General features: G+C 38.7%; 1 protein-coding gene across 2 annotated transcripts in view; it reads right to left on the bottom strand.

Moving 5' to 3' along the window:
* LPCAT2 (lysophosphatidylcholine acyltransferase 2) overlaps nt 1–11,603 on the bottom strand; it is a 64,332-nt gene that overhangs the window by 29,615 nt on the left and 23,114 nt on the right. For both annotated transcript variants that reach the window (XM_060131466.1, XM_060131467.1), the window contains 3 exons: nt 6,112–6,194; nt 3,403–3,528; nt 1,668–1,821 (listed from right to left, as the gene is read on the bottom strand). In XM_060131466.1, coding sequence (XP_059987449.1) covers nt 1,668–1,821; nt 3,403–3,528; nt 6,112–6,194 — 363 coding nt within the window. The remainder of the gene's footprint in view (nt 1–1,667; nt 1,822–3,402; nt 3,529–6,111; nt 6,195–11,603) is intronic.

Genomic DNA, 11,603 nt, shown 5'->3' with positions numbered 1-11,603 from the left:
AGCCTGCGCACCGCAACGAAGAGTAGCCCCCGCTCGTCGCAACTAGAGAAAGCCCGGGCCCAGCAGCGAAGACCCAACGCAGCCAAAATTAAAATAAATTAAAAAAAGAAAGTTCATCTAAGAGAATAAGTCACAGAATAAGTCATTAGGAATGTTAGTGACCTCTGGGTAAGAAGAAAAAGAAAAGCTCTGTCCTGGTTTCTGTCAGCAGGCTATAATTTCTTTGCAAAATATCTTTTCCCAGTGGTTGATAGAGACCTGGTGCCAGCCAGGATGGAATGAGCTTAGTTTAGCCTATCTCTCCTTCTCACTACAATTAGAAACTCTGATCGAAATACAAAAAGCACTACCTCTGGATAAAATACCATGGCAGGAGGAACTTGAAAAACAACCAGATAGGCCTGAAGGCAGCAGGATGAAATTATTAAATTGTTGAAAGGGAAGAACTCTATACAGAATTCCATATATGTACAACAAAAATATCCCTCAGGAATGAATGTGAAATAAAAAAGATAACAATCCTAAGTATTTACCCAACCCTAAGTATTTACCCAACTAAAAGGAAAACTATATTCACTCAAAAACCTATACATGAACGCTTAGAACAGTTATATTCATAATTGTCCCAAGGTGGAAACAAACCAAATGTTCCTCAGTTGGGGAATGGATACACCAAGTATGGTACATCCACACAATGGAATACCATTCAGCAATAAAAGGAGACAAATTACAGATACATGCAATAACGTGGCTGAATCTCAGGTGCGTTATGCTGAGTGAAAGAAGCTGGACTCAAAAGGATATACTACATGATTCCATTTGTATGGCATCTGGAAAAGGCAAACCTATAGGGATGGAGTGATTGCCAGTGGTTAAAGGTGAGGGAGGGGCTTGACTATAAAAGCCTAGCTACAGGGAATTTTTTTTTTTTGCAATTGTATTTCTTGAATGTGGTGGTAGTTACATGCCTCTATGCATTTGTTAGAACTCACAAAACTGTAACCAAAAAAGTAAACTTTACTGTCAACTTTATATATTAAAAAACAAATTAAAAAGAGAGAACTTGAAATCTTGATGCACTTTTCCTAAGGAAACTTTGACATTTCAATTATCTAACTCCATGTACGTACATATTCGTAAGCAGAAAACTGAATCCCCAATATAAGGACTAACAGTCAAGCTTTAATTGAAAACTTTGTTATAAATAAACTAAAATCGATTTGGTCTTCGGATATTTTGGGGGAAGTCCAGAAACCTTCAGGATAGAATAGTACCACCCGTGTCATCAATGTATGATTTTGACATAAATATTAAAATTCTTGCTAGTTATGTAAACCTTTCCAATTCCATACACAAATATGGGTATATGGTCACAATATTTATTTCTGACCTGGTGTTTAAAATAAATAGACACTATCATAACTGTTGCCACACACACACACACACACACAATTATTATTATATTAGTATTATTATTACTACTACTACTACTGCTACTACTACTATTAAGCTGAAAAACAAAATCATGCAATTAAACAATGGGCTCAGCCTTGCTTCTTCTAACACTGACCTAGCAAGTTTTTCTAATGCCTGCCATACTGATTTATACCCTGTGGGGACTCGCGAAATAAAAATATTTGCGTGTTAAAGATTAAACTTTAACCTACCCTGTCAAAGAGCGCAAAAAGTTGTCTCAAGACATCTGAAACAGGCAGCTTCAAATACTCCGCAAATTCTTCAATTCCGATTCTTCCTCCTTTAGAGGAACTTGCAATAGCGGCATATTCATCCAAATGCTTACGAATTCCATCCCAATCTAATCTAAACAAAGAGTTATGAAGATGTATTAGCGTTTTACAATCCACATGGACATTTTGTGAGTTTTGTTTTATTCATCTGTCTGAGGGAAAAATATATTCAGTGTTACATTTGAAAAGGAGAAGAAAACGAATTAAAAAAAAATTTTTTTTGCGGTACGCGGGCCTCTCACTGTTGTGGCCTCTCCCGTTGCGGGGCACAGGCTCTGGATGCGCAGGCTCAGCGGCCATGGCTCACGGGCCCAGCCGCTCCGCGGCATGTGGAATCTTCCCAGACCGGTGCACGAACCCGTGTCTCCTGCAACTGCAGGCAGACTCTCAACCAGTGCGCCACTAGGGAAGCCCCAAAAATGAACATTTTAAGGCACACTTTGAACATGGATACAGACTTCTAATTTTTTAAAGGATATTAACATAACTATAATTATCCCAAATATCTGAGGGAAAGAAAAGTAACTGGGAAAAGGAGCAATGTCGTAAGATAATAAATGACTCATGAGAAGAAAAAAAGAACTCACATTTTAATCTAAATATTACTTAGTAAGTCAACAGTACTTACTGAGTTGTTAAAAAAAAAATACAATTCTTGCTTTCAAGCTTTCCGGATGATAATGAACTCACATTTCACAAAATGTTGTGATGGGGGATTCATTAGACTTTGTACACTTCCTCCAATATTAGTTATAAAACACTTTAAAAAACACTGGAAAATATACTGTAGCTTACATCACATCCTGTAGAGTTAAACAGGTGACTTAACATATACTTCTACATCCAATTTCAGTAACTATCTAATTTTTTCAAATCTATTGGAATATTGTAAAAATATAACATCAAAACATTGCTATCTAGAAGATATAAATAATGTTTGCTACATCAGTTATCAAAAAATATTTTTTAATATTGAACTTTAATACAGTAACTGGTTCTGCAGCTCCCTCCTAGGGAGGATGCCAAGGTCTACTGAGTTAATAAATTCTGCAGATCTCTGTCAGGGCTGAAAACAATGAACTGTAATCAGAGAGGGATGTGGGAGTTACACCTTCATACCAGGAAGTTCAAAGGGAATGTTCTAAATGGTTTAAACCAGATCATTAAAATCACAATTTTTTTTTTTTGCCTTTTAAAAAAATTATGTACCCAGAAGGAGAAGGTTGATCTAGGGAAGTATTTAAAATTCAATGACGGTCAGAATTGCTGCTCTACAAGTCAATTCCTATTTCACATGAGGAGTTCTGACCACCTCGTGCCAATACCATATAATTATGCCATCTTTCTTATAAGAAGGTGGCAGGACCAACTACTCAGCTGTTTCTGGGTAGGGAGGCAGATCTGTGCTGACTCGTGTTTACTATCTCGTTCTCCTCTCATGACCAACGCACATATTTTTGAGTTAGCTGTTCTTGAAAAAACAAAACTAGATGAACTAAATGGGAGATAAATTCACATCCCTGGCTTTCTTAATAAACACCACGTAGGTTCTAGAGTTTGAGCACTAATGAAACCAGAGAAAATAAACATAACAGGATTTCAGGTCTCTTTTGGACACCTTTAGGAAAGTGTGGTAATTTTAAAATATGCCTACTTCAATTTCCGGCTGATTTTGGTAAATTCCACCAACCCAGCTTCCATAGGCAGTGTTAGCTGTCCTGCTGAAATCATCAATCTGCAGTCTTCATAGGTGTGATCTGTTACTGGAATTCTCAGAGCTCTAAAGTATTAAAAAACAAACAGATTCAACTTTTTAAAAAAGGTGATGGTTTTTCATTAGGCCTGAATTGGTCAACAAACGACAGTAAATGGAAAAGTATTTACTACTTTTTGAACCAGTGGCTTTGGCTTATTATTGCCAAAGAGACATAGTTCTCTACTTCACAGACTTATTGTGGCCCGAGTTGATCTCCTTATGTCTGTGTGCTTCTGCCAGCTAGTCATTTTTGTTCTGTGTTTTGACTACAGTGATAATAATAGTTGAGTTCAGTCCATGGAAAGTAATGAGAAGACTTAGGTTCAAGTCCTATGGAGTCTTTTACCAGCTGGCACTTAACCTAAGCCTCACTTTTCTCATCTGCACATGGGAATAATCACTTCCTACACAGGGTTATTTTAAGGACCAACTAAGAATGCCTGTGGAAGTGCCATTTAAAGAGATAAATGGTACCTGTACATATTATAAGTGAATGGTCTATCCATATTGCTAGCTAGCTGCGTCTTTCCATCTTTTAAGACTGAAGATCACCTTCTAGCTACATAGCAATCTTCAAAAAATACTAATGAGGACTGATTATAAGATCATATTTCTTCCAAACCTAAACACCCTCCATCCTCAAAGGAGTGCACAATACTGACTACCTCCCTCCTGCTCAGAGATCTACTTATAGTGAAACAGATTTGGAAAAAATACATATTAACAAGAACTTGAAATAACACTTGAGTGACAAGAAGAAAATCTGTGCTGTACATAAAATAATTTCCTGCAGATCCCTCTTGGCTAAATTTTTATTCACACACATTCAGTGACAATCATAAAATTATGTCATCAACTGTTATTTGATTTTGTTGAATCATGGCTAAGAACATTCAATTTTCAATGAATGCAATATGAATAAACATTTTTTTTCCTACCTGCCACTAAGCTGTTTTTGATTAATGACTATTTGGGTGTAAGAATATATAAGGAAAATAAAAATTAAAAACACTTCAGGAATTATGAGTAAATAGTAGAACAAAACAGTTAAGAGCTTGGGCTTTGGTAATAGGAAGTGTGGATTTGAATCCCAGCCCAGAAACTCTCACTACCTCAGAGCCTCCATTTTCTCACTTGCCTCAGAGCTGCTGTGAAGATTATGTTAGGTAACACAAGCAAATGGCCTAGCACAGGATTTGGTAAATATTTATTAGTGGTCGACCACCACTACTTACCTCGGCTTTGCTCTTTACCATTTTCAAATGCTTTTAACATTTCCTACTTGACTCTCATAATAACCAAAACTATGAGAAAAGCCAGGCAAGGATTAGAATTCCCACTTTACACATGAGGAAAGGAGCCTTGGAGGGGACTTATCCAAGGTTGTACAGCTAACTGAGGTCTTTCTTACTCTTTATCCAAGGCCCTTCTACCTCCACGCCTCCAAATCCAGGAAAAGGCTGCTTAAACAAACCTTTCCTGTTTTTAGGCAGGTTTTGGGAAGTCAAAATATCTGATGTAAATTCTCTCAGTTCCTAATACTTATCTTCCTTCCTAAATTTTGGACATAAGCTAGTATGAAAACATAATGGAGGAGGGAAGAAAACAATATCAAAGCAAATTTTGTAGCTGCTCTAGAAACTAGGTAAATCAAGTACATGTAGGGACACGTAGTAACAAAAGTTTTTCAGCCAAACACTTAAACATTTATTCTTTTTTGAAAATAAAGTTAGTCTCCTGTGAAATATTAATATATGTAATATACATATAATATATATAATCTTGCTTATAATGCCAAATTCAGCTATGAAGCTAAATTCAGAGTTCTTATTGCATTTTTACTAAGAGAATAAATACTGCTGGCTTATTAGCTCCAAACCTACCGTTGGGCATGACTGAGGGAGGTGGTGCTTGGGGAAAGGGTGCACACCTGGAGGGCTCTGAGGCTGCCTGGGTGGTGGGGATAGTATAACACACTCTTTCATTACAGGAGGAGAGGTGATTTATCTAATCAGGATAGTGGCCAGTTAAAACTCCCTTAAGTGCAGGAAAATACTTGCCTTATGTTTTGCAGTTTCTAAATCCTAAATTTATAGCCATCCCCTTAATGAGGGTGACTTTCCCCCTTTTCTATGCATCTATTGCATTCCCTTGCAAACTTTTCCCTTTTTGGTGCTATAATCATTAATGCCTTTGAAACACATGGCCTTGGCAGCTATATGGAGGCTGAGGGGATAGAAGGTGGGTCACAGCAGGAACCACTCAGACCATCATTAGCTTTGTCTGACAGCGACTGGCCAGCTTGAGAGAATTCACCCTTTGGAGGTCACTGGCTGGTTTCTCCTGGTTCATGTACCCTCCCTGTTCACCTTCTGGCAAAGCTACGTCTCCATTAGTTTGGGGTTACGTCAGGGAAAATATTTATAGATTGTCTTACTGACCGCATTCCTAGGCACATGATTTTTCCTTACCAAAATGAGTTGGGGAATGAGGCCCTCAGACAGAAAAAAACAAAGACAAAAAACAAAAAAACAAAAACAATGTTAAATGCCATTTACCAATAATTTTAAAACTATTTACTGATCATAATCACATATAGATACTTACTCTGCCATTAAATTCCGGACTGTACTGGCAAAAAGGACAGGATCACTTTTTTCTTCATCATTTGGTATTTGAACAGGCATAAACTGAAAGGCAAATATACTTTTCCATTACAATTGTGAGGCCTAAGACTTTAAATGCTAAATTAATTTATAAGCTGTCATTATATGAAATCCCCTGCCTTTCTAGCATACGGGATATAGGATAGAATGTAAAGAGCACTGTGCTTGGACTCAAGAGATCTGAATCCAAGCTCTGGGTCTTTCTGTGTGTTAACTAGTATGACCTTTAACTTTTCTGAACTGTCTCCTCAACTCTGAAAGGAGGGCTATGACCACCTATGTCCCGGGTTGTGGTGAGGATGAAATGAACCAATGTCTGGAATTCTGGAAGTTGTAAAGCTGAAACTACTCAGATCTTACTCTCAAAGCTGCACTTTCTCCCACGTACCCTCTGTGTGAAAATGTTATTAGTGGTAGTACTTTGTTTTTTGTAGTTTATCTTCTCTATCCATTCCTATATCAGCCATATTTTTTATCACTTGATCAAGCTTTATGTTTGATCATTTCTTCTGCTTGTTTTTGAACCCTTATATTGGCTTTCTACCATGTTTTGCTTTATCATTTTAAATTTTACTCTTTTTTCTCCACTTGATAATCTGTGATACCTCATTTGTACTATTCTTGTTTTTAATTATAGTTTCCTAACATTAACAAGCTTTCAGTGCTATATTTAAGTCATTGTACATTTTTTGAGCACCTACTATATACCAGGCAAGATGAACAGGACCCTAATTCCCACTCTAAAGAAGATCCATATTTTAACAGGATAGACTGACACAACACACACTATCATTACCCCTAATGATAGGGCTTAAAAGCTTAATTAACTTACTTAAAGTTATATGGGTCACATGACTAGGATTCAGCTCAAGGCCTGTCAGACTTTAAAACCCTTGTTTTTGCCACTAAACCATCCTTCCTGGAGTATGAGCACAAGGGATAGGAAACGATTAATTTGGTCGGGGGCTGGGAAAAGCAACCAAAGAGGTTTTATAGAAGAGCTAATGCTTGATCTTGACTTTCTGAGGATAAACATGATCTTGCCAATTCCTACTGTTTATTAACTGAACCAGGCACCGCTAGGTGTTTTATATGCATTATTTCATTTTACTAATCCTCCCAATTCTAGTCATAAGGAATTGGGGATCACAAAGATTAAAAGACTTGCTCAAGATTTCATGGCTCATTTCCATTCAACAAATCCTGCTTAAGCACACTGTTATATGCCAGGCACCACACTAAGCCTTGAAAACATGACAAGGAAGTTCTGCCCTCAAGGAGTTCTTCATGCAGCGGGGAATAAATGTACGATACAGTGAGCTAAGTCCACCAGTAAGGGCTACCATCCTTCAAGAACCTACTGTGTACTGGGTACTTTATATAAGGGGTTTTATGTGCCGAAATCTTGCAACAATTTCTTGAGGCAAATTCTACCATTTCCCTTTGATAGGTAAAGAATGTGGCTCCAAGAGGTTAAACGATATAGCTAAGCCACACACAGATGGCAGGGTCACAATTTGAAAGAAAAGTAAGTATCTGTATAAATAACACCACTTTCAGACTCACATGGACCTGTTTTCAAGCTTGTTAACCATGTTTAAGAAGCCTACGGGGGGCTTCCCTGATGGCTCAGTGGTTAAGAATCTGCCTGCCAATGCAGGGGACATGGGTTCGAGCCCTTGTCTGGGAAGATCCCACATGCCGCGGAGCAACTAAGCCCGTGAGCCACAGCTACTGAGCCTGTGCTCTAGAGCCCGCGAGCCACAACTACTGAGCCTGCGTGCCGCAACTACTGAAGCCCACGTGCCTAGAGCCCATGCTCCACAACAAGAGAAGCCACTGCAATGAGAAGCCCGTGCACCGCAACGGAGTAGCTCCCACTTACCGCAACTAGAGAAAGCCCTCGTGCAGCTATGAAGACCCAAAGTAGCCAAAAATAAAATAAATAAATTTATAAAAAAAAAAAAAAAAGAAGCCTACGGGCAATAGTGACTCAGAGATGAAGTTTAAGCAAGGGAGTGAAATGACCCGGTCAAAGTTTTTGAGCAGTAACTTTGGTGGCAGGGAGTGGATAACCAAAGAGGAAGAGGCTCGGAGCAGGGAGAATCCCTGGAGGCAACCACAATCACTCTGTGAGTGATGGTAAGACCATGAATAGAGGGAGGGAGGGAGGGTGTACAGGCCAGCATGGACCCAACTGGCATTTTTAGGATAAAATGGACAGAAATCATAGGATAATGTGCTATTTGTTATTTCACTTCTCACATTTATTTTATTAACATCCTCTCCAAGAGGACAGTGGCATGCTGCGGAGACAGCACTAGGCCTGGATTGATGCCTTGGCTCTGCGATCCTGGAAAAGTCATTTAGCCATTATAGGCCTCAATTCCCTCTCTTGTCAAAGGAAAAGTTTGAGTAGATGCCGTCTAAGGTCCTTTCCAACTGGACTTCTAAGTCTATCTTTTCGCTTAGTATCCAGTCATTCTTTAAGATGGAAAAATAAACTAAGCCACCAGAGGTCCCCACCTCACTTATATATCCAGAGCAATGAAAAATCTTTGCAAATAAATATTTCTAAAAATTCCCTCCATCCTGTTCTAGTAAAATCTCTTATAGTTGCTTAGGATGAAATCCAAGGAAGAAAACTATGTTAAAATCAATGTTCATAAAAACCTAACAAAATAATACAATCAATTAAAGTTTTAAATTGCCATTTAATTCTTCATTAAAAAAAGCTAAATACTCATTTATAATACACTTGATTGGTAGGTCATAAAAGTTCATACTGAAAACCCTAAAAAATAAATTGCTGTTACACTGTTAACCAAACACAATACAATGAACTATGGGTTTGGTTCCTTTTAGTGCAGGGAATATTTTCCATAAAATGATTTTTAATAATGCTTATATTGGCATGGCATCTTATTCTTGAGGAAAATAATTCCCCTGAGAGTTCAAAATAGTTAAAAGCCTGGATTTGATACTCACTGGTCTTGGAGGCCCCCATGCCTCCTGAGAAGCAATTCAACGGAAATTCTAATAAAAAGTCATCTCTCCTTGGATAAGATCTTGCCCTCTATATCACATTTCCAATTTGTACAAAGTCATTCAAGGGTCACAGCATGAACATATCTTTTACTTGGGAAGGAAGATCAGCCAGAGAGAGGGGAACATGATTGTCATTATCTATTACTGAAAGCTAATACACACCTAAATACCCCAGTGACCCCAGGACCACAAGTTATCCTTTCTACCTTTATCTTCTCTCGTTATCCCCAGTATCCACATTGATGGCCCATCTTGATTTCACACTCCTTCATCTGGCCACAGATATTCTTCTCAACTCTACCTTGGCCATGGAAAAAACATGCAATTCTAATTCCTCCTCTGACAAGCTCTTCCATGAGAGTTTCCCCTCATTATCTATTAGTGTTTACTTCACCCCTAACCTGGTCCTGCAGAGACCGCAAGAAACTGACGGTCACCCTCAGGAACTATTCATCCCTCTCTGCCACCCCCTGCTGACAACATCTGTCTGCCTATCTACACTGTACTTTGAGAATCAGACACTTCTCTATGACCCTTCTGTCACCTAGAATCTGTCACTTCTGCCACATACTCGGTCACCTCTCCTGATCCCGCCTCCCTAATCCTGTTAGAGAGTGATGCTAACTGAGAGATGCTAAACAAAGGTACAAAATCTTACTGGCTGAGGCTACTACAAATTCATGTTCAGTTCCTTGGAGCTGCTTGAAAAATTATGTAATTTCCCAAGGTGACCATGCTGCCTCCAAACATAAAAAAATACTTTTTTGTTTCTGTTGTCGAACATCTTCTTTTATCCTTCTAATCTGTGTAGGTGGGCCAAAATATGTGATCTTAACATTGGGTCTCTTTCTTTAATGTTTATGTGATAGGTGAGGATCAAGTTACTTAAATCGAACCTCACTGCTGCTTGGCAGCCCTCTTCTGTCCTTCTTTGACCTGCTGCCATCATATTTTCCTGTTTCAAACGTGTTCCTCGCTTCTCAAGTTGCAATTCCACTTTCGTCTCAATGATACTTCATTTTCAACTTTAGAAAGAAGACAGTGAAGGAGTTCAGGACATGCAACTGCAAAATGTGCCACTTGGGTATATCAATTATTTTGAGCTGTAGGCACTTAAAAACAGCACTGTAGGGAGAGGTTTTCTCTGAACTCCCCTTATCTGCCCATGACAGATCCTCCAAAAAGAACTCAATTGTCCTAAATGTGCTCCTGGGGAGTTTCATCAAACAGGGAAGACTGACTCTCATCAGAGGGGAGGAGACTAGAAGTCAACATCACACCCAGACAAACTTTATCACACACCATCGTGTCTCCCATCTGTTCTAAGGGCCCACTGGTCTTTCTTAAAAATCATTTACTCTCCCCTAAGTGGCCTATGCCCTCCCTCCCCTGCTTCTTTTTTTCTTTCTCTTTAATTTGAAACTTTTATTTCTGCTATAAACTATGTGGAAGCTCTAATTCATCTTGTTTTTAAATTGGAGTAAAATTGCTTTACAATGTTGTGCTAGTTTCTGCTGTACAATGAAGTGAATCAGCTATATGTGTACCTATAACCCCTCTCTCTTGGACCTCCCTCCCTCCCCACCCCACCCATCTAGATTGTCACAGAACACCAAGCTGAGCTCCCTGTGCTATACAGGAGGTTCACGCATATTTACGTCAAACCTAATCTCCCAATCTCCCTCTTCTTCCCCGTGTCCATATGTCCATTCTCTACGTCTACGTCTCTATTTCTGCCCTACAAATAGGTTCATATGTACCATTTTTCTAGATTCCACATATATGCATTAATATATGATACTTGTTTTTCTCTTTCTGGCTTACTTCACTCTGTATGACAGACTCTAGGTCCATCCACATCTCTACAAATGACCCAATTTCGTTCCTTTTTATGGCTGAGTAATATTCCATTGTATATATGTACCACATCTTCTTTATCCGTTCATCTATCATTGGACATTTAGGTTGTTTCCACATCCTGGCTATTGTAAATAGTGCTGCAATCAACATTGGGGTACATGTGTCCTTTTGAATTATGGTTTTCTCAGGGTATATGCCCAGTAGTGGGATTGCTGGGTCGTATGGTAGTTCTATTTTTAGTTCTTTAAGGAACCTCCATACTGTTCTGCATAGTGGCTGTATCCCCTGCTTCTTTTAATATGGTATATAAGCTCTCAAATCTCACTTTTTTGGGTATTCATTTTTTATTCCCTGTGATGCCCTTGTGCATATCATATTAAAACTTAATAAATCTGTATATCTTTTCCACTGTTAATCTGCCTATTATCAGTTTATTTCACAGACCCAGGAATCAGACCTGGGTGGGTAGAGGGAAGTCTTTCCTCCCTGACAGCATCCTGTGTAAACTCCGTTAATTCCCTTTCC

This window comes from Lagenorhynchus albirostris, chromosome 19 (genome assembly GCF_949774975.1).
Source record: "Lagenorhynchus albirostris chromosome 19, mLagAlb1.1, whole genome shotgun sequence".
Classification (NCBI taxonomy): Eukaryota; Metazoa; Chordata; class Mammalia; order Artiodactyla; family Delphinidae; genus Lagenorhynchus; species Lagenorhynchus albirostris.
Note: the sequence above shows the minus strand (reverse complement) of the source record. Positions and strands in the feature narration are given on the sequence as shown.